This window comes from Tamandua tetradactyla, chromosome 15 (assembly GCF_023851605.1).
Source record: "Tamandua tetradactyla isolate mTamTet1 chromosome 15, mTamTet1.pri, whole genome shotgun sequence".
Lineage (NCBI taxonomy): Eukaryota > Metazoa > Chordata > Mammalia > Pilosa > Myrmecophagidae > Tamandua > Tamandua tetradactyla.
This window is the reverse complement of record NC_135341.1, coordinates 54,107,024-54,131,780: the sequence shown is the minus strand read 5'-3', so window position 1 is coordinate 54,131,780 and position 24,757 is coordinate 54,107,024. Positions and strand designations below refer to the sequence as shown.

The window sequence follows — 24,757 nt, the reverse complement described above, 5'->3', positions numbered from 1 at the left end:
AATGGCAGAGAAGTGACAATTTCTGAGCCAGCATATATATAGGAATGAGTAACAAGGAGCAACTGAAAATAAATGGAATAGGTTTATTAAGCTCTTCCTCACCCCGAACTCAGAGAATGAAACATTTTATAAACAAAAATGCATGGGTATGCTTGCACGCTTGCTTACCAATGCATGCACAAGCACCCATGCACTCACACAAGCCTGTAAAAATGGAACCATGAGAAAAAGAGGGAAAAAACTTCTTGGAAACAAACTTTTATTTGCCAAAATTAACTGGATGACTAAAGTTGAGGAAATCTCCCAAAACACAAAAGTAAAAGAAAAAGACATAAAACTTGAGAGAGAAGAGAAAACATAAAATACATAGTAGGTCAACAGGAGATTCAATGTCTGACTAATAAGAGTTCAATAAGGAGAGATTAATGTTAATGGAGGGAAGAAATGTCTAAAAACTAAAAAGTTAATTTCATTAAAAATAAAGTCCATTACACACAAAGTTTACAAGAGGTCAAGAAATTTGATGAAGCATCTTAGTATCAACTGATAAGTAAAAATATATTTGAAGACATTTACTCTTTTCTTTAAAGAGGTTCTTTAAAAATTCAAGACCTTAAACAGATCAATGAAATAAAAAGAGATAATCACAATTCAAACCATCACCTTACACTAAAAAATTAAACAATACACTTCATGATAACCATATGATCAAACTAAATAATAGAGGCTTAAATAAGGTTTATTTAGAACCCTTAACAAGTATCTAGTCATTCTAAGTTTTTAAATTTTTCAGGAAGCTACAGGCAAATCATAACAGTTGTTAACAACATTGACTATGCTACTCTATGAATACAAAGAAAAGCTGTAAACCTTTCCTTTAGGATTCATCTTCATTAACAGCATTAAGTTTGAGAGTATGCTGATACTGGTGCCTAACACTGTGCAACTAGGTGAGTAAATGGCACTGCTTCAAATGTTTCAGACTTCAAATCATCAAGAGCCCATTGCTTATGCCTCTATTGCTGTTGAATGCCCACTTTTTGTCCTTTATAATTTACTTTTTTCCTTATAACTATTCTTTTTTCTATTCTTGCTTCTTTAAGAAAAATTTCGTCTTTTACTATATTTACCATTAAGTCAAAAGATTGCTTCCTTTCACTGGTTTTAAATTAAACAACCCTAGCAAATTTCATATAGAATATTTAAGAGTATAGAAGAGGAGGGATCTCTTCAGCATTAACTTCTTGCTATTGTCCCTGACCCCCTAAACCAACAGTTATATCTCAATTTGGAGTGGTCCCAGAAACATAAGTATATCAAAAGGTTGACCACTAGACATTCCCTAAAACTTTGGGTATGTATGTGACACCTGAGACTCTGAATTAGAGCACCAAAGCTATGAAAGTCAGCATTATCCCATACAGTAACTGTTGAAAAAGTGATCAGACTTCAACTAGAGATATGAATGAACTGATTTGGATAGGACTAAGGTAAATCAAAAAACAGGGTAAACGATGATATGGCTCATATTTTAAAACTTCAACTTCTGTGTGAGGTCAAAGCAGGGGATGATTCTTTGGTGCAAAAATTATATTTTAAGTAGCGCATTATCTAATTTAACTTGTATGATCAGTTTATTTGAACATAATAATTACACAGAATCTTAAATAGGCTTGAGATCCTGTTGGTTTATATAGGTTACTGTGATGCCATAATATATCCCAGTGTAATTTAGTCAGAGGTAAAAAAAGGATTTGCAAAGTCCCCTTGGGGGAATGGGAAGAAAGAAGGAAATATTCAACTTCCCATCTGGGGAATTCCTGATATTTTTGCGAGCAGTGAAGTCAGCCAGTTCAACAGGCTGAGCCATTGATCTTGGGGTTTGTCCCTATGAAACTTATTTCTGCAAAGGAGAAGCTAAGCCTACTTATAATCATGCCTAACAGTCACCCCCAGAGGACCTCTTTTGCTGCTCAGACGTGGCCTCGCTCTCTAAGCCAACTCAGCAAATGAACTCACTGCTCTCCCCACTATGTGGGGCAGGACTCCCAGGATGAGTCAGAATGTAGCATCATGGGACTGAGAAAGCCTTCTTGACCAAAAGAGGGAAGAGAAATAAAAAAAAATAAAAAGTTTCAGTGGTTGAGTGATTTCAAATAGAGTTGAAAGGTTATCCTGGAGGTTATTCTTATGCATTACATAGATATCCTTTTTCAGTTTATGGTGTATTGGAGTAGCTGGACAGAAGTACCTGAAACTGTTGAGTTGTTCCAGCAGCCTTGATTCTCTTTTTTTTTTTTTTTTTACATGGACAGCTACTCCAATACACCATAAACTGAAAAAGGATATCTATGTAATGCATAAGAATAACCTCCAGGATAACCTTTCAACTCTATTTGAAATCACTCAACCACTGAAACTTTTTATTTTTTTTTTATTTCTCTTCCCTCTTTTGGTCAAGAAGGCTTTCTCAGTCCCATGATGCTACATTCTGACTCATCCTGGGAGTCCTGCCCCACATAGTGGGGAGAGCAGTGAGTTCATTTGCTGAGTTGGCTTAGAGAGCGAGGCCACGTCTGAGCAGCAAAAGAGGTCCTCTGGGGGTGACTGTTAGGCATGATTATAAGTAGGCTTAGCTTCTCCTTTGCAGAAATAAGTTTCATAGGGACAAGTATTCTTGCCTGCTGAGCCACAGTGGCCCGCCCAGCCTTGATTCTTGAAGACGATTGTATAACCATATAGCTTTTACAATGTGACAGTGTGATTGTGAAAACCTTGTGTCTTGATGCTCCTTATCAGGGTATGGACAGATGAATTAAAAAAAGAAGAAGAAGAAAAAATAAGGATAAAAAATAAATAATAGGGGGATTAAGGGTAAAAAAAAAATTGAGTAGATTGAAATACTAATGGTCAATGAGAGGGAGGGGTAAGGGGTATGGGGAGGTATGAGTTCTTCCTTTTTTCTTTTTATTTCTTTTTCTGGCGTGATGCAAATGTTCTAAAAATGATCATAATGATGAATACACAACTATGTGAGATACTGTGGCCATTAATTGTATACCATGTATGGACTATATGTGTGTGAAGATTTCTCAAAAAATATTTTTAAAAATTGAAAAAAAAAAGGTGGACTGCTACAGAGTCATGGTTCTACCATCACTTGTATATATTTTTAAAAGATTCATGTAGTAGACTAGGTTGAAGTGTTAAAAGTCTGGAAACAGTTTCTTTAAAACAAAACTATATTTATTTCCAGCCATTTGCAGTGTATCAGCAAAAGGCCAAATTCCTCTTATGTGCTTCTGAGGCAGATTGCATGGCTCAGCACCACATAGTAATCCTACAGGTTTAACTCTATGTGGTTTGACTGCCTAGAATTCTTACAATACAATCTACTGACTGACTGGTAAGAATGCGACAACTAAAATTGTAAAAATGAAGATAATCAAACAGAAAAGGACCCAAAAGCTACTACCGACAAAAAAATTGTTGGCTGTAATCTTTTATTACAACTATTAGAGTATTTTAAAAATCTGAGTTTACCTAGAAATAAAACTGCTAATGAAATCTTTCATACGGACTTGCAGTTAAGATTATATACTGAACAGATAATATATTAATCACCAGAATATATAAAAAGCAACTATAAATAAACAAGTCAAACAACCAAAAAGTTGGCTACTGATGCCAAAAGGCAATCCACAGAAAAGGAAATAAAATAACTAAAGTTATGAAGATAAACAACCTCATCAGAAGGCAGAGATGTTTTTTAAAAGGTGATGATATTTCTTACCCTTGTAACAGGCAAAATTTTAAAGGATTACTAATCACAAGAACTGAAATGTAGTATAGTAGGCACTGCAGGTAAGAACATAAGTAAATTCTTTTTTGGAACAATTTAACTATACTTAACACAATTTAAAATAAATAGAAACTTTGATCCAGAAATGCTACTTCTAGAACATATATTTCTGTTTTAAGAAATAAATGGGTTGTACATAACACATATATATGGTTTATACAAAGATGCTTATTTTAGAACCATTTAGAAAAATTATATATGGTAAACAATCTAAAACTCTACCAGAAGAAGAAATGGTTATGGTGTCTCCATAATATGAAATACTATGCAACACTTCAAACAAAATGGGACAGATTTACACATGATGGGAATAAAAATTTCCTATGCTGCGCTGAATTTCTGGCATATTTTGCAAATAACAAAAACATTCAGAATGATATTTATGTAAACAAAGCCCCCAAAATCACTTATTTTAATACTTAATATGTATAAAAGGCACAGTAAAAGGTATGGAAAGACATACTCCACACTAGTAAAAGTGTTCACCCCTGCTTTTAACTTGGCTTGGGACTTAGGATTTTTTAACACATTTTTGCTTTATTTGCATTGTTTGAATTTTGGAAAGGAGAAGATGCTTTCATTTTAATAAGTAACAGAAAAAGAATGAAAGACAAAACAGATTTGGAATAGCATAATCTACTTCTGTTATATATGTTCATATGATTCAAGTATGGTGCATGTTAGAAAGAATAATATATACAAGTATATACCAAGCTGTTAAGAATTATAAATGCCAGTTTAATCAACTGGTACATAAATGTCTAAATTGTTTGAATTTTTTATTTTTTATAAGGATATTTTACTTTAATTATCAATAAAATCCAATTAAAGTATTTTCATTTTAAAGAAGAGAACAGGCTGGGACATCACCCTCCAAGTCTTATAAGAGGTTGTCATTTTTGACTTTTTTAAGTCAATATATTTCTAAAGAATATGATGTTATTACTTGTAAAATAACTAAGCAAATACACATTGAAAGCTACTGAGCCTATAATCTATAATCTATAATGCTTAAGAAAGAAAATAAAATCTGGATATGGCCAAACTAAATGCAACATTTAAAACTGAATGCAGGGCGGACCATGGTGGCTCAGCAGGCAGAGTTCTCGCCTGTCATGCTGGAGAACCAGGTTCGATTCCCAGTGCCTGGCCATGCAAAAAAAAAAAAAAAAAAAATCGAATGCAAAATAAGATTTTAAAAAGCAAAACATAAAAAAATGAAAAGAAACTTAAGTATACGAGAACTTAATTAGTTCGTTCTGATGAACTTGTCTTAAAAATTAGTAGTTAATATTATACTCTTATTCAATTCTGTAAGGTCATACAAAATAGTCACATAAATTCTGTACTAAAATCACAACAATATGCAAAATCAAATTTATGATCAGATTTCCATATAAATGTACATGACAGTTTAAATGACTGTTTACCAATACCATCATCTGGAGGAGTTTGCATCCTATTCCTCATAATCCCAAGCATATAAACTCCTTAGAGAGAAAAGGTCATTATATAGTCATAAGGCAGGCTGAAACTATTAGTTTAAAACTCCCAAATACAGGCTAGTCTTTCCTAGGAACCTAGTGAAAAAATGGACAAAACATTTTTGAGGAACCTCAATTTCCCCTTCGTACACAGCTCTGGTGTTGATTCAATTATAAAGTATACCTCTGAACATCTTAACAGAAAGTATAATTTAAAAAGAAAATAAAAAGCTCAAGTACCAAGGGTCATGAAAAACAATAATAAATATATATGAGGTTCTAGGTTTGGTTCTACTTTGCTGTCTGAATCTGGATCTGAGTCATATAATCTTAGCAGGTCTCAGTTTTCCAATCTGTGAAGAGGAAATATCAAAATACTGCATACACTTCACAAGTTACTTTACCTGATTACTTAATGTACATTAAATATATTAAATGCTTTGGAAAACTATAAAGTGCTACATATATATTTTTAAAATTATCCTTATCACAATAAAATTCCAACAAAATCCATTTTAATCAAATTATAACCTGTACAGAATTCTTAACAGGCTAAATATTTTTGGATAACTGTTTACTAGGGACAATAACAAATCACGAAGATATTAAATAAAATAGTGCCTATGAAAAGCCATTTTGCTTCTTTGAATATTTTATTGCCACAGAATTCTATTTGTGTCAAATAGTACAGGAAAAATGTCAAGCTAGCTAACCAACCTTCCTGCCAAAATCTTATTCCTCTGAAGGCCATGTTCTCACTTCAAAGCTTTTCTTCCAATATTCCTTCATATCCACCACCAAAGACTGAGGGCTTGCTTGGATTGGAAGGTAAACTGTCACCTTATATTTGCCAGCTCTCAAGCGGACATATCAAGTGGAAAAGATACTAAATGACAAGTAAGCACACATGGGCATGTATGTACACACACAAGTGTACGTACACACACACACATACATATACACACACAAGTATACTTCATTCTTTAGGAAGAAATGTATTTCTTACACAGCAAATGATCGTCACCTTAAAAGGAAGTATAACACAAGCAAAAGAAGAAAAAAATCTTACTTACCATCTCCCATAGCCATTCAAATGGTCCAGGGAGCTTTCTCAAACCAAGAGTTCAAACAGCACAGCAAATAAGTACAGTTCAGTGCCTGCGCCACTGGGCTCGGCCTGCAGCCTGCAGACACCCGGAGCACTGTGTGACCCAGGCCGCGCTGCAGCTCTGCACTGCAATAGCCAACAGCTGCTACTCCACTTCAAAATAAAAGTCTGGGGTCTTGCTGAAAACCCTTCTTTATTTAGCAGAGTCTAGCAGGGCTTGACCAAGGTTATTCTTTAACTGCACATATGCTATTAATATGGGTTATGATGTTTCTCTTTGTACTGGCTGCCTGAAATTTAATGTAAGAAAAGCTCTGGGAGCCAGTAAATGCCATCCACTAGGGGACTTTTAATGCAATCATCAAAACACAAGGCATGTGTTCAGCAATCATTTTCTGCTTCCCTAAAGATATCCATGCAATCAGTAGCAATCATATGATCTGATGGATTAACTAATTTGCACGTTTTAAAAAAGGTTTTCATCCTTTGTCGTTACCTTTTAATATTTGTAACAGAAGATTGCTAGAAGTGCACAAACAGGAATAGCCCAGTTTCCATGATTAACTGCTCTCTTTATGCAGGAAGCATTTCTGGCTGCCGTAAACAAATCACGTCAAAGGCAGCCCATCAAAGGCGGCTCTGTGTGCGAACAGCAGGGCCACACGGAACAAAGCTTGTTCCTGGTGGAGACAGAAGCTAGCCAGTGCGCAGCTGCAGGAGCACATAGCACCCTCCATCCAAGCTGCAGAACCATCAGCACTTTGTCAAGCTCCAAAAACACCCTGGAGCTCATGGTCCCAGATACATTTTAGAATCAACCTAAGAAAAGAGCCGCTCTGCTTTTCACCAGAGGGTATGTTCTATACATACAAAGCTAGACAGCAAACATTACCTTATTGTCTCTCATAAGCCAAATATCAAGGTAATTTCAAAGCCTACTTTCTATGCTTAATTTGTCAGTCTCCAAAAGCAATTATTTTCCTAGCAACTCTTTCAGAGATGCTGGAAAACATTTTCCCATGATTACATGCCAAGAGCGCATTAGGTCCTACACACATACAAATCAGAATTATGCAGAGTTTTTTCACGGTGAAAGAAAAAAAAGACTCTGTATTCACAGCTACTAATACTGTTGGTGTTTATATCTTGGTGAGCAGGAGACTATCTAGAAAGTCTCATGATGACATCAGAGCCTGCTGTGATCACACTGGGCCTACAACTTTCAGTCTTTCCATCCTGTAGGGTTGGTGTTGACTCTTTGCAGCCACTAATGATTAATTTTAAATCCAGTTTCCTTTTAATCACAGAGCTAATTCCTCTGCAACTAGGGACTCCGCCTAATTTATGCTATTATAGGAGAATAAAGACAGGCTTGAAAAACCCTCAAGGTAGAAGAAAGTCATGCATGTCTTGCTATTCCTAAACTAAACGATATGCCCAAATCTCTGATATAATTTACTTAGTGTTCTTGAGTGTGAACTAGTGCTCTAGAAAATTCAAGTCTAAGAATTCCATCATAACTTAAATCAAAAGACTGTAAATACGGCAATTATGAAAGAAATGAGACAAAAGCTGGAGATATAAAAGTTATCAGGACATATACAAGGGTATAATAAAGAGAAAACTCAAAGAAACAGAATATTTCTCTAAACAAGAAATGGGAATAAGATCAAATTAGACCATGTCATTCCCATGCACCACATCCTTCTTCTGCCTTCATGGGTTTTCTGCTCCCTAGAGCCCACATAAATTCCTCCCCATAGCCCATGAGTTCCTCATATCATAGTTTCTGCTCCCTTCCCCAACTACATCTTATACATTATCCCCTTCCCTCCCCCAGCCTCAGTGAGCTCCAGCCAGCCCTGGCCTCCCTTCTGTTCTTCAAACATACCAAGCCCTTTTCTACCTCTGGGCCTTTATGTTCACTGTTTTCTCTGCCCCAAATGTTTTTGTTACCATTTATCCTATGGTTGGCTCATTCTTATTTATCATAAAGTCTCAATTGAAATATGTCACCTCTCAGAGAAGACTGCCCCCTACTCTATCTAAAGTAGCAATGCAAGTTACTATATAAATACATTATTTACCCTGTCATGCAATGAGTGCTCAGAGAACAACTTCTAACTACAATGGCTCTTAAAATGTTATACCACCTTTCCAACTAATACACTTTGGGTTTTTGTTGTTGTCTTTATTTAGTAAAATGAGATCTTCACATTGCTATCTATCATAACTTGCCAAATCCCAACCAAAACCATTCCAGCCAATCCTAAAGAACATCTAGGGCAATATATAAGATTCTACAAAACTTCCATACACTAGGGTAATTTTCCAGAAACCTATAATCTCCAGATGAGTCTCTGGGCCAGGTAAGTCCTGAAACCTAGAGGGCCTAGCCTCTCCAGAACATCAGCTACTTCCTTCTTCCTACTCCATATTACTGACAGCTCCTTTCAACATGAAAAAGTTAGAATGGCCATAGTCCAAATACCCCTACAGAGTGGGACAGAAAGATCAAAGGTGATAGTGGAGTTGTACAGAGAACGTAGAGTTTAACAAACGAATATGATTGCTGAATCATTAAACTGATATTTCTTTAGTCTTCAATATCTTAGAGCAGCTAGAACTAAAAACCTAAAATTGTGGAATTGTAACCCATATCAAACTCTGAAATCTGTTCTACAACTAATTGTTGTACTGTGCTTTGAATTTTATTGTTTTATTGTATATATGTTATTTTGCATAAAAAAGAAAAAAAAAGTCAACTGTGATGATAAAAAAAAATTATTCCTTCTAGCCTCCTATATTCTGGAGAAGCTAGAAGGAAAATCTAGGATGAGGGTACGGCAGCCCACAACAAACTCTGGGATCTGTTCTGTAACTACTTGTTGAAGAGTGCTTTGAAAACTATTGCCTTATTCCTTCTTTGCTTTGTATACATATGTTATATCATACAATAAAAAAAGTTTTAAAAAAAAATTAGGTCTTCAACCCAAAACACTCTAAATCAATATACTATATGAAATGTGATATTCCATAACTATGATTTTAAGCAAAGACACACTAAAGAATTTTACTTTCCATAACAGTTTCTAGTCAGAGAATATAATATGGAACAAATCTGAATTGTATGCCATGTCTGAGTGAACCCAAAACAATTTGCTTTGTATACACATACCAAGTGAGAGGAAGTACAGGTAGTATCTTCAAATGGCTCTTCAGTATACTGTATATATGAACTATTTCCATAAGTTTTATATTTAGACTTTATTTTGCCCTAAAGTGTTTTTCTCTTCTATACGTTTAAGGTTTTAGTTTGAATACAAGATAACAATGAACCAACAAAGAGCTGAAAAATTTGTGGAAAAACTGTGTAGAAATAAAAAAGAAATTTAATAAACTTTCATTACTTATCTGCTTTGAAATCATTAAAAATAACATTTTGCTTTCAACTGATAGATTTTTCTTCCTGAAAAATTATTCAAGTATCTTAGATTGGGATACAACACATAGTAATTTTTCTCATTCATGTCAGTAGAAATATATTTTCTTCATTCAATGGCCTTTCACTTAGTAGCAAGTTTTTAGGTATCATTTAAAGTCATTAAACAAAGAATAGCTATATTTCCTTCATCACCAATCATAATGACCTTTCAGATCCACCTGTTTACTTGTTTATGCTCTCTCTAAGTAGAATGTAGGCTCCTTGAGGGTATTAAGTTTCAGTCTTTCTTTGTTGTTGAGATATGATCTGATCTGTATTTTAAAAAGATCACTGACTTTTGGGCAGAGAACGGACTTTGTGGGAGCAAACATGGAATAGAAGTCTACTGCAATAGTCCAGATAGAAATTAATGGTACAGTGGGAAATTTTAGGTTGTATATGTTACCAGAACTTCAAAAATAAAAAAAGCTAATGGTAACACAGAATGGGGTATTAGCAGTGAAGATAGAAAAACTAAACAAGTTTTGAATATATTAGTTTCTCAGAGGTAGAAATAAATGGCTTATCAGTTAGAATGGAAGATCAATGATGACCACCTTTAGGTTCCTAGCTTGAGCAGATAATGATACCACTTACTGAAATGGGTAAGTCTGGGAGAGAAACAGATTTGAGGGGCAAGAAGAGGCATGAGGGTTCTACTTTTGGATATATGAAACCTGAGATGCCTGTTAGGCATCCAAGTAGAAATGTCACTGAGGCCACAGTCTACCAAATCCAGAGCATAAAGGAGAGATGAGTCAAGGGCTAGGAGTCAAGGGCTAGAACCATACATTTGGGAGTCATAAGCAATTAGTTGTCATTTAGAGAGAGAGAGAGGAGTACAAGAGAATGAGAGAGAAGGCTGGGGAGAGAAGTCAAAAGCCTGGGCCTTGAGATCTGCCAACATGATAATGGATTTCCCACTTCTATTCTCCTCCCTTGTTAACAAATTCACTTACAATATTTTTCAATGACAGGTTAAAAATGTCATCAAAACATCATGGCCAATTTCCATACCTTTATACATTCACATTTGACTATATTTGCAATATTGACTGTAATCTTCAGTTCAAACAATCTCTGAGGACCTCCCTCCAACAGAAAATATATGGAGAGAGATAAAGAAATGAAAACTAAAAGAACAGGGAACAAAAATGCTTCTACTTTGAAGGTAACAAAAATAACCTCACAAAATACAAGAATAACAGTGCTTTCAAAATAAACCACATCCAAACAATAAATAAATATCTTAAAACTTATAATATGCATTACACTTTTTTCCTTAGAGTTGTTACTACACAGTCTGAAAAATACAAATGAGGGTGTACTGTTAATGCTATCAAAACATACAAATCTCAGTTCAAGAAATTTTGACAACTCTACATCTTCATGCTATTTCTGGTTTCTATGAACAGAGGTAACTGCTGGAAAAATAAGGATGAGGAACTTAAAACACCTTCTATTCAGAAAATAAAAAGTGAGGAAACAGCTGGCAGTCAGGGTGTGGATTGGTGGCACTGAAATCAATTTATGCCTCTAGCATAATTTGCTAGAACTAAGTTTAGATTAGGACAGACACATTCCCTATAATATTAAATTCTTACTCTATCTGCTTCCTGCAACAAAAAGAGGCTCAGCCTTGATCAAGTGACAAGAAAAATAACTAAATTATATTAGTAACTAGCTTTATTATTACTTGACTATACCACTCATATGCCAAATTTGTTCTCAACATCATTAACATTACCACCCTAACCACACTCTTTGATATGAAGCTATTTTCGTTGGAGGAAAAACCACCTATTCTATCTTTGAAAATAGTACATATTCATCACATGTATGGCTAACATTAATGCTGAAGTCTAGGTAAATGCTACCCAATAAACCAAACACAATTTAGAAACCTTTGAAAAAGGAAAGCAACTACAAAAATCAAATAAATGCCACATACTGATTTAGGTTTCCCTGAATTCCAACTTGCTCTCATTTCCATTACAAAGACAAAGATCATTATGTCTAGATCTCCCCTCACCTGTATTATCACTGACAGTCTGCACATAGGTATAATAGAGCCCACCAACCCCACAATTTTCACTAAAAGCAACTAAGTAAATTAATAAAGGAACATGAAACACATTTTATGCATGGAATGTAGAAGGCAAGAGGGTCATTATATCTCCAACCTAGAAGACACAAAATATAAGGCAAAACTGCATCATTTTACAAAAATAACCCAGAATTTAATTTTTACTTACTACCAAAGAGTCAGAGGATAGGTAATGATCAGTAATATGGAAAGAACTTGCTATTGTAGTCTAACTAAGCTTTCAAGCCACAAAATCAGTTCTTCTGAATCAATGATATAATAGTTGACTTGAAAACACATTTTAACATCTGAAACTTTGCTAAGTAATTTTAGAAATGTGTGAGAACTAGATAACTTAATTACTCTTACCTTTGCAGACACTCAAAATCATACTGCCCGAATTTTGCACTTCATCAAATTTGGCAAATATCATTTCTAATCTGGGAAAAAAGAATAAATTGCTTTTACATGAAGATTAAATAGAAGCAATTTCCTTCACTATCTATCTCCCTTAGAAAACAATTCCTAGGTTCTTCAAGTGGTTCGCTACATAATTTCTTCTACAATTAACTTTCAATTACTGAGAGTAGACACACAACTCATTTCTCTTCAGTTGAGAAAAGCAGCCAAGTACAGTTTAGTGTTCTGCATACCTACAGGTATGTTTGTGAAAGACAACTATCATGCAAAGCTACTTCATGTTTTTCATCATAAAATTATTTCCTCAACCCAATCAAAAATATTCTAGTTCCAACCTTATAGTCTACACAGTCACCAAATCATCTTTTAAAGCACATTAAAAATCATGCTATGGAAATATAAGGCAAACATTAAAAACACAAAAAAATATCAGAAACTAAAGTGATGCAGATATAAGCAATTCATAATCGGATGCTTTTTCTATTAACCTATTTTCATAACACTAATTCCATTAGTGCTACAAATTTTATATTTGGTACAATTATTCTTTCTACACTTCTGCCTCCACATTACTTTAGTTTAAAATGTGTTTTTTATTACAGAAGCAATGTACACCATTAAAAAAGAAAATTAAGTAACATAAACAAGAACAAAGGAAAAAAACCCACTCACAATCCCACCAATCTACAGAATTTCACTATCTCCTTTCTGATGCTTTTATATTTATATAAGTTTTCTTTAGACTGAAGTAGGATCATGCTGACAATTCTGTATTTAAGTCTGCTTTCTTCTATGATTTATTATTAAATTCATCACTTAAGAGATTTGGGGAAGTGAGTAAAGTCATTGCCATGTCTTTAAATGTCATGGTTTTCTCAGTCGTACCCTTCTGTTTCTATCATAATTTCATTTCCAAAACCATATTTAAACATCAGTCTACGTCCTATCATTTCTTACTTATAAATTGAATAGGTAGTTACTTTTTGGCCTAAAAAAATATTTTTCAGTTGGAAAACTCCCGGGGATTCCCATTAGAAAGAGGATTTCTAAATCTTAACCTCATCACCTTATCCCCATTAAAGTCAACACACATCTGAAAGCACTTTAGCCAAAAGACAAACGTCCCTTATCCTACAAAGCAGCATGTCCCAAGGGGCTAAGCAGACACTAGGCAGGTTGCCTGGAGACAAGATGTTGACAAGAGATGTGAGAGGAAGCACTGAAATTGGAAGCTGGGACCTCAGAACAAAGTCTAGACAAGTCGGAACCAGAGGGGACAGGATTAGGAAAGCTGTTAGAACAAGGAGAAAAGAAGTAGAAAACCAACTTTAAAGTTCACATTTAAGTTTAGAGTCAGAATTATCCAACACAAGTACAATGTGAGAGAGACAAATTAGGTTTCTCAGAGCTTTTTTTTTAAATAACAGCTTATTGAGATATAACTCATACAAGTTATCCCTTTAAAAGTGTACCATTCAATGGTTTTTAGCATATTCACAGAGTTATGCAACCGTCACCATAGCCAATTTAGAACATTTTTATAACCCGAAATAGAAGCTCCATATACCCATTAGCAGTCACTGCATATTTTTCAAACAGCTACCCACCACCACCAAGCCCCAACCTAGGCAACAACAAATCTATTTGTTATCTCTATAGATGTGTTATATCTGGCCATTTCATATAAATGGATTCATATAGCATGTGGCCTTTCTGCTTTCAAAATTCATTTGTCTTATAGCATGCATCAATACTTCATTTCTGTTTATTACCAAATAATATTCCACTGTATGGCTATCCAATGTTTTGTGTATACAATTGCCCACTGACGGACATGTGAGGTATTACCACATTTAGGTCATTATAAATAATGCTGTTATCAACATCTGTGCTCAGGGTTTTGTGTGGACAAATGTTTTCATGTCTCTTGGGGGTACAGACAAGAGTAGAATTGCTGAGTCATTTGGTTACTATAATTAACATTGCGATGAACCACAAAACTATTTTCCACAGTGGCTGCGTTATTCATACCAACAATACATGAGGGTTCCAATATCTTCACATCCTGAAAACCACTTGCTACTGTCTACCTTTTTTGTTTGTTTTAGCTATCCTACTGGGTGCAGAGCCATATTTCATTGTGGTTTTGAATTGTAATTCCCTGATGGCTAATGATGTTGAGCATCTTCCGTGCACTTACTGGTCTTTTGTATATCCTCTTTGGAGAAATGTCTATTCAAATCCTTTGCCATTTTTTTTAAATATCTTTTTTTTTTTTTTGTATGCTGTTCAGCGGGGTCACATTTCTTTATTTTTCTATTTGAGTAACCCATTATTGCAGCACATTGTTGAATTTTTTGTTCGTTTGCTTGCTTGCTTTGCTTGTTTGTTTTTGGGGGGAAGTATAGTGTCCATTTTTTAATTGGGTTGTTCATCTTTTTATTATTGCATTGTAAGAGTTCTTTATATACTCTGGATTTAAGTCCTTGGTAAGACACATGATTTACAAATATTTTCTCTCATTCTGTGGGTTGCCTTTTCACTTTCTTGATGGTATCCCTTGAAGTATAAGTTTCTAATTCTGATGAAGTTCAATATACCTATTTTTTCTTTGGATGTTTCTGTTAATGGTGTCATATCTAAGAAACCATTACCTTTCCAAGGTTACAAAGATTTAAGCCTACGTGTTCTCCTAAGAATTTTATCAGTTTAGCTCTTATATTCAGGTCTATGATCCATTTTGAGTTAACTTCTGTGTGGTGTGAGGCAAGAAGCCAACTTCATCCTTTCGTATGTGACTATCCAGTTTTTCCAGCACCATCTGCTAAAGAGACTATTCTATTCCCTCCCCCCTATTTTTAATAAAAAATCAATGGATCATAAATGTTGAGTTTACTTCTATAACCTAAATTCTACTCTATTGACCTATATGTCTAGCCTTATGCCCATACCATACAGTCAGAATTTATCTTTTTAAAAATTTCAAAGAGAAGGCAGTGCGACCTTGGCTCACTGGCAGAATTCTCACCTGCCATGCCAGAGACCTGGGTTCAAATCCCAGTGCCTGCCCATGCAAGAAAAAAAAAAAAGATACATACATATATATCAAAGAGAAAAAAAGTCTTTAAATCATTTTTCAGAACTATTTGATTTAATGGCTCGATGAATTATACTTAAACTAAGTTGTTTTAACTAAGAATGTCTCTGATATAAATATGAGGGTAGGCTAAATCAAAACTTTAACCTTAGAAAGCTTCATCGAATAGGAAATTTGGAATCCATACAGAAAGCAGTATTTGAGACACAAAAACACTTTAGGAAAAGTAAAGTTAGAATGTGATCACTATGACCAAATAATATATTGTTGCAAATGAATGTAATAATTCAGTATAAAATTAACTCTTGAGAATACATGCTGATAGAAAGAGGGAAACAGTGGAATAATACTCTTAAGAAATGGGTAAGCCAAAGCTCAGTCACACGTCATTTTAGAAGTTTTAGAACTCAATAATATGAATGTTTTCAGTACTTTAAGAATTCAAAACATTACCTACAAAACAAGGCCATATGCTGTAAGAATAGAAAACACTCTGCAGGCTCGAAAAAGCAAAGCTCAGCACTCCTTGAACCTTCCCCATACTCTACTACCTGCTAGGGAAGCATCACTGAGAAGAACGACACAAGCACAGCGTAAAGGAAAGAATGATGGACTGGAAATCAGGAAGCTTTCACCTTCTCACCAACTAGCTGTCACTGTCTGGATCTCAGAGGCCTCAACTGCCAAGTGGCTAACCACTTGGGGGAAGGGAGAAAGCATAAATCAGAATAGCCAGGATTAATGTCATTGGCTTATTTTAGTAAAAACCTTAACGTATTGGCTACATGTATAGGACAAATCCTATTTGGATGACTGTGATGGGGGAACAAAATCAAACAAGGAGTATCTCTAACAACTAAAATATGTAAGTTATCAAGAAAGGAAAATTATAGGACAACATTACTTGGAGCATAGCTGCAAAAGTCCTAAACATCTATGTGAACATTTAATTAAAATACAAGGAGAACTGAAGAAAGCTTTTTTAACTAGTGGACATGGGTCAAGTGGATATCTAGATGGAACAAAAAAATGTATCCAAGTCCCTACCTCATGACATTTAAATAAATTCCAGGTAGCCTGCAGATGTAAATGGAATAAAACTTCAAGACAACTGCACAGAAGAATATCTTCAAGACACTAGGGTAGGCAAAGATTTCTTAAACAGAGCACAAAAATGTCTAATCAGAAAATCTCAGAGTGATCTGGACAGTGAATAAAGAAGTATTTACAAAGTCCCCTTGGGGGAACGGGGAGAAAGAGGGAAATATTCAACTCTCTCATTTGGAGAATTTCTGATATTCTCACAAGCAGCAGGGACAACGAAACCAAAAGGCCAAGCCCTCAATCCTGGGGTTTGCCCCTATGAAACTTATCCCTGCAAAGGACAGGCTAAGCCTGCTTAAAATTAGGCCGAAGAGTCATCCCCCCACCCCCAACCCGCCAGAGAACCTCTTTTGTAGCTTAGTTGTGGCCTTTCTCTCTCTAAGATGACACAGCAAGTTAACTCACTCTCCTCCCCTCTACTACGTGGAACATGACTCCCAGGGGTGTAAATCTCCCTGGCAATGTGGGACAGAAATTCCGGGATGAGCCGGGACTCAGCATCAAGAGATTGAGAAAACCTTCTTGACCAAAAAGGAGGAGAGAGAAATGAGACAAAATAAAGTGTCAGTGGCTGAGAGATTTCAAACAGAGTGAGAGGTTATCCTGGAGGTTATTCTTACATATTACATAGATATCCCCCTTTTTAATTTATGGTGCTATTAGAATGGCTAGAGGGAAGTACCTAAAACTGTAGAGCTGTGATCCAGTAGCCATATTTCTTGAAGATGACTATATAATGATACATGTTTTACAATGTGACTGTGTGATTGTGAAAACCTTGTGTTGGATGCTCCTTTTATCCAGGGTATGGACAGATAAATTAAAAATATGGATAAAAAATAAACAAATAAATAGGGGGAACAAAGGTTAAAATAAATTGAGTAGACTGAATACTAATGGTCAATGAGGGGGGGTTAGAGATATGGTATGTATGAGTTTCTTCTTTTTTCTCTTTTATTTCTTTTGCTGGAGTGATGCAAATGTTCAAAAAAATGATCATGGTGATGAATACACAACTATGTGATGATACTGCAAACCACTGGTTGTACACCATGTATGGAATGTCTGTATATCAAGAATGTATGTTTGTAAAGTTTTTACAATAAGAATATTTTTTAAATGTCCAATCAGAAAAGAAATACTTGAGAACTACATTAAAATTAATAACTTCTGTATATCAAAAGAAAATAAGGCAAGTCAGAGCATAAAAAAAGATACCTAAAACACATATAAAGCTAACAATGGGCTTATATTCAAGATAAAGAAAGAACTCCTACAAATTAATAAGAAAAAAAAAACAAGACAACCTAATTTTTAAAAATGGGCAAGAGATCTGAAGACACTTCACAAAAGAACATATCCAAATGGCTGATAAATCAATGAAATAGTGCTCTTCTTATCAGAAATCAGAAAAATGCAGGTTACAACCAAAATGAAACCAAAACATACCCACCAGAAACCCAAAATTATGAAGAATGAGACTAATAATACCAAAATATTGGTGAAATATATAGAATAATGGGAACTTACAACCAGTGCCAACGAAAATATATCTAGGCATAACCACTCTGAAAAAGTTTGGCAGTTAGCTACTAAAAGTGAGCACATACATGACCCGGTAATTCCACTCTTGCATATATGCCAAGAGAATGAATACATAGTACAACAACAGATACATACAAGAGTATTTTTAGTACCATTATTCATAAACAATCTGCATGTCCAACAACGTAAAATGTATTTATAAAGTATGGTCTACTCATACAATGGAAAACTATATGACAATGAAAATAGTCAACTGCAGCTAGATCTAGCAACCTAGATGAATCTTAAATACAGATAATGTTGACTGAAAGATGACAGACACAAAAGAATATATACTATATGATTCTATTTACATAAAATTCAAAAAGGCAAACTAAACTATGGTGTTAGAAATCAGGATTATAGTTACTTTTGAGGAGAGAAGAGGTAGGGATTGAAGGACTGAAAAGGAGGCTTCTAGATACTGCGATATTTCACTTCTTCACCTTTGTGGTGGGTACATGGATGTACACGCATTTTGATAATTTACAGAGCCAAATACAAGAAACATATTTTTCTATATGGATGTTATACTTGAATAAAATTAAAACTACTTTAATAAAATAATTTCAATAAAAAGTCAAACTAGGGCAGTGAAATGGTGGCTCAGTGGCAGAACTTTCACCTGCCATGCCGGAGACCCGGGTTCGATTCCTGGAGCCAGCCCATGCAAAAAAAAAAAGTCAAACTATATAAAGTACACATAAATATATCTATATATGCATATATATATATATGTACTTACACAATCACAAATCTAAATGTTAACATCACCTCTTTTATGCAAATGAAATAACGTGGAATTTACTGAAATGAAATCCTTGTTAGCCATGGAAGTAGAAAGTAAATGAATGAGCAAGTAAACAAACTACTTATTGGATAACCTTGTTATCAAAAAGTAATTGATAGTAGCAAAATCCACATGGGCAGAAAGACAACCAGATATTATAAGATTCTTTATAACAGAACACACCCACCACCTCTGAAGGAGCCTGGTGTCTCCACTCTCCCACAAAAAAATGTGATGAAGCCCTTAGATCCAACCACCAATTTATAGAGTACAAAGAGGAGACAATAACACTTAAACCATATCACAGGTAAAGAATCAATAAAACCCAGAATGTAAGACACTTCACAGGATAAAATACCTGGCTTATTCAACAAATAAAATGCAAATAGAGCACAACTGGAGGAACATCTTAAAAAGATTTTTAAAGATTTATGACACATATCACCTAATTGTAATGTGCAGGTTTTATTTGAACCTGATTCAAACAAACTGTTAAAAACACATACATGCACATTTTATGAATGAGCAGAAATTTGAACACTGACCTGATACCTGTTATTACAGAATTCTTTCAAATATATTTTAAGGTATAATAATGTGGTTATGATTGAAAAAATATAAGTATTTCTTCTTTTAGAAATATATTTAAATATCTATAGATAACTGCTATGATCAATTGAATTTGCTCCAAAATAGCACAGGAGGATAAGGAGGTGAGAGTTAAACAGATACAAAATTGGCCATGAGTTGATAATTACTGAACTTGGGTAATGGACACATGGAGGGGTATTATACTATTCTATTTACTTTTGTGTACATTAAAACGTTTCCAAAGAAAAAGTTAAAAGAAAAAAAATCCTTTTCTTGAATCCCCATAAAAGTTCGGACTAAAATGTCACTGCAAAAAAGAAAAAAGTTTAATTGGAACTCCGTCATAAAAGAATAAACTCCGGGAAAATAATAAACACCTTTGGAAAATATATTCTGATACACTAGAAGCTTTACAAGATTTACCAATCCAACTGGTGCTGCACTACTCAGATACTCTTGATTTCCTTTTAAAATCACTATATTTTAACAGCAGTGACTGATTCTTCTACAGCTGAAATCCAGTATCTTGTATAGCATCTTGCAACAACAGATGTTCAAAAACATTTGTTTAAAGGATGGATTAATATATTTATTAAGTCCAAGCACTTTCTAAATAATGCCTATTACCACTAGGTATCAAGTTACCTGACTATGGTAATTAAGTAATATATAAATAATAAATGAAGATACAATGAAAAGTGATTTTAAAAATTATGGGATCTTAACTTTTTAAATGATAACCTATCCACCTTTTGCATCATAGGAATTTTGAAACATTTCAAAAATTTGAACCTAGTTAAAATAAAAACATGGACTTAAATTTAAAAGCAATGGGAGATAAAAATAAACAAATTCATCAAGACTTACCTAGCAGGGGGAATTCCTCTCTTATAAAGATCCATCCTTACTTTCTCTCCCACATGTCTATAAATCTCCACTATAGCCAATATTGCAGCATCTCTCACCTGTCAAAGAATTCAGAAGTTTTTTTAAAATTAGATTAGACACAATAAAATACTTCAGCTCAAAGTAACATTACACCAACAGATTATTTATCAACTTGAAGCTCCAAGTTCATTTTAATGTCTCCAATCCCCTAAGAGATCATGGCAGGTCATTAGCCAAGAACAAGCAGACCTGCAAAGAAACCTCTAGAGAAATCTTATGAAAAAAAGTTTCATAGAAATCTAAGAAACTTATACATAAAAGCTACTAATTTAGCTTTTCAAAAATCTTCAAGGTATAGCACGATTCTATAAAAAATTATAAATAGTTGTATGGAAGCAAATTATTATCATAATAAATACATTTTCCTGGAATAAAACTGCATTTCAAGAATATGGCCTGAAGACTGGAATTTGAAATATAGCTCCAGCCCCCTTGGTACACTATCAAAGAACAAGTAGAGAAACAGCCAAACTATTTCCTTACAAACCTCCTAAGGGGCGACTAGGGGCTGGATAAAGGGAAAACCTTACCCACGGTACACTACAAATATCCAAGCTATACCACAAAGGTTACAGCCAAATTCAACTCCACCAGGAGCGGTAAAACTAGAACAAATCCTTGTAATTCCATCTATTGTATATGCAGTTCAGGGTGAGGAAGTTTCTAACAAGCACTGGCACAAATCCCCTGTTAAATAATGTTATGAGTATTTCAAGAAGTTGTTATGCAGCCATTTTCAGGAATGCAGAAAGGAAGTCGACTACTTCATCACGCACACAAACACACAAGTGCAAGTGATAAAAGTAGAGGAGACTACAGAAGGGAACCCAGGTTTTTTCATATTCCATCTCTCAAATTTAAGAACTAGTCATTAAATACCATGTACCCTTAGTAGTGGCCATACATCTGACAAACTTAAGCTACAGAAATCTAATATGGTCTTTAAAATTAACTCTGGTGGATTTAAAAGAAAAAATGAAGTGAGACCGTAATTTCTCAAACACACACTTTTCTTCTTTCTTCATTTACACATTTCTGTTCTCTCGCTCCTTTTTTTTTTTTTAACAATTCAGTGGGATTTATTACATTCATAATATTGTGCTATCATCACCAACATCCACTACTCACTCTTCTTTTTTTTGTTATAAATGGGGTAAGTACACTAGAAAAGAAAAGATGACCAAAAAAATTAGGCAATGCTTGAATGTAAATAAATTCTTACCTGACTGTTAGAATCTCCAAATAGGATACACAAATGTTGTACCAACTTGCTGAGGACTAAAGGCTGAGCCCCAAAACTAAGCATAATTTGAGGGAAAATAAAAATAAAATGGTTTTAATCATACAATAAACAAAAATACATTTACAGCACCCTCTTGTGTGTATCAACAAAATAATATTATGGGAGAGAATATGGACATACATTATTAAAACATGAAAAACATAAGACAAAAAATAATCCTAATCAGTGCGACATATGCAAACCTGAATAATCGTGATTGACAATGAGAATTGTTGACACATAATTTAACACAGCAAAATGTTCAAATATAACCTCAATGGCACTCCTAAACTTAGTAACCTATCTATGACCTAGTCTTAAGAAAATCAGAGCTTTTACATTTAAAATAGTGGGATTTTTTTGTTGTTGACTTTTTATACTTTGGGTCTCAAACTTGCATTCCAATATAATAAGTAAACTAAAAGATCTTTATTACTTTATTAATAAACATCTGTTAATATTTTGATGAGGTGATGGATTGAAAGTGAATGACAAGATAACGAAAACCTACAAAAGTTATGCAAAAAGAATGCCCTCATAAGTTCTAGATGGCAGAAAGGACCAAAGATGAGCAAAATAAAATAAATGAAGGTACAGTTAGATAAAAGGAAGAAACACTACAGGAAAAGTTAAAGCAACTACATTTTACCTACCATGTTACCTAGAACCTGAAAAATTAATCCAGAATGAGTTCAAAAGCCCCCAGTTTATGACTTCTTCAGACTGGCAGTCCTGAACTCTGTGGCCATCTATGCTCTGCACACTGCTACCAGACCTGTTGTATACTTATTGGGGGGATTCTTGTTCTGTCAATGATTTTGGTAGCAACCCACACTGCTCTAGGAAGCCTAGGGCCAACTGGCAAAAGACAGAAAGAGGGAAAGATAGAGAGAGAGAAAGAGAGAGAGAGAGGAGAGAGAAACACAAAGAAAGAAAAATGGCTACAATATATGAAATTCCATTGAGTTAAAAACAATTCCAAAACACAAGTACAGAAATGGATTCTGAGTTATAAGCCTATCAGTTATACAACTATCTATTTTGGGTACAACTATTAACATATTAAAGAAAAGAGAAGAAAAAATTTTTGTAACTGACTGATAATCTAAAATTAACAACACAATACATAACAATATACACAAAAAAGTTAATAAAGTCACCAAATAAAAATTCTTAAGTTCAATATAATTATTTAAAATTTGTTACTTTCATAGCTTTCCTTGAGCTTTGTGATATGGATTCTTTTTTTAGTGAAGTAAAAACTGCATGACTAAAACAGTCTAAGTAATCATTAAACTTACATGTTTAAGGTTTCAATAAGACACAGACACACGCCTTCTCGAGATCGAAAATTCTTGTGCTTAAAACCTGAAGCCAGTTGTTCCCAAATGTACTATTTGAAAGAAAGTAAACATGTATAACAGAAAATTAAATACTCATGTTGCAATCTTTCATCACTTTCCAGTGTTACTATCAACCTATTACCAACTTTAATGGTAAGTGAATTTTCTCATCAGACTCACTTCTCTACTATTTACACATTTTTCTAAACCAAATTTGCGCCGCAGTTGCTCTCACCCATTTTTTTAAAAAATCTTAATCCTATTTTTTAGCTTTATTTATATAGCCTTTCATTTTAATTTCAATTCTCTGAAAAACCATGTCCAACACCTAAAAACCTTTGAATCTCCAAGGACACGTGATTTATTCTAAGCTTTAGAAACCTTCAAAAACAATGCTACTATTATAAACTCAGTTGTCCAGTAAACATTTAAGAAGTCCAACATTACCTAGCAACTACTACAGGACAGGTTTTTTCAACACTTTACACTTCAGGCTTTTCCCCTTTCAGTACTGGACATGGGTATAGAAACATATTTTGGCAAGTCATTTTATGACTATCTACTATAATTTTATTTTGGAAAAGCATTTTGAACCTATAAAAACAATCTAAAACAAGTACATGGGTTTGGTGTGAGAAGGAATCTAACTTTATTTTTCCTAAAACACAGGCAATTGTCCCAATGCATCCTCACCCCACATTATGAAACACCACCTTTAATGTTTACTAAATTCATTCATTTAACAGATAAACAAACACACACATATACATACATACACATACATCTATCTGTTATTTTATGTATATGCATATATACATAAAGTTCCTTCTGAACTCTATTCACTTCTACTAATGTATTTCTCTCTTCCTGACAAACTTTTTACATGGTAACTTAAAAGTTTTCATAAAATTTTAAGTGTAAATAACCTGGGTCAGCAGCTCCATCTCTAACACGCTATTCTATAGAAATATTATTGCACATTATTATATTTGTGTCCAAAGATATATGTACAAGCATGTGCTTTATCATACTATTTGTAATAGAAAATCAAAAACAACTTAAAAGGTCTATCAAGAAACAAAGTGTCAAAGGATATTCACCAAACTATTAACAAAGATTTAGTTCTTAGGCCTATTGGGAAGACAAATCACTTTTACATGTCATTTTATTTTTGCTCTTCTTTCAAAAGTCTCTATATTGGCACAAGTTGTTCCTACTGTATTTATAAAACACACGTAGCTGTCACAGAATACATGCCTTATATAATTAATAACCACCAATTAAAACAATACAAGTTTTTCTTGTCTCTGTAAGTGTAAGAGAAGTAACATTCAATAATACTCAAAATAGGTTTTCTCACTGAACATTTTATAATTTGCAAGTAGAAGGAAAACAAGGAACTCCTAAAATATAATATAATCAGTATAATGGCAAATCATTTAAAACTATGGGATAGGTTAAGAAAAACACAGCATTAAAGAGCAGAAAATAAAAAAAAAAACCCACAAAAAAGCTAAATACTGACATTATACTTTAAACATCAAACTTCTTTAAATTAAATTAGCAACAACTCA

The 24,757-nt window shown here is 34.1% G+C and overlaps 1 protein-coding gene across 10 annotated transcripts in view; it reads right to left on the bottom strand.

Annotated features, from left to right (window-relative positions):
• CLASP2 (cytoplasmic linker associated protein 2) overlaps window positions 1–24,757 on the bottom strand; it is a 290,913-nt gene that overhangs the window by 203,732 nt on the left and 62,424 nt on the right. For 9 of the 10 annotated variants that reach the window (XM_077129874.1, XM_077129866.1, XM_077129868.1 and 6 more), the window contains exons 4-7: window positions 23,142–23,233; window positions 21,781–21,856; window positions 20,478–20,575; window positions 12,394–12,464 (exon numbers count right to left, since the gene is read on the bottom strand). In XM_077129874.1, coding sequence (XP_076985989.1) covers window positions 12,394–12,464; window positions 20,478–20,575; window positions 21,781–21,856; window positions 23,142–23,233 — 337 coding nt within the window. Of the gene's footprint in view, window positions 1–6,419; window positions 8,230–12,393; window positions 12,465–20,477; window positions 20,576–21,780; window positions 21,857–23,141; window positions 23,234–24,757 lie in introns of those variants that run through there. The other variant, XM_077129875.1, reaches the window with a different exon arrangement.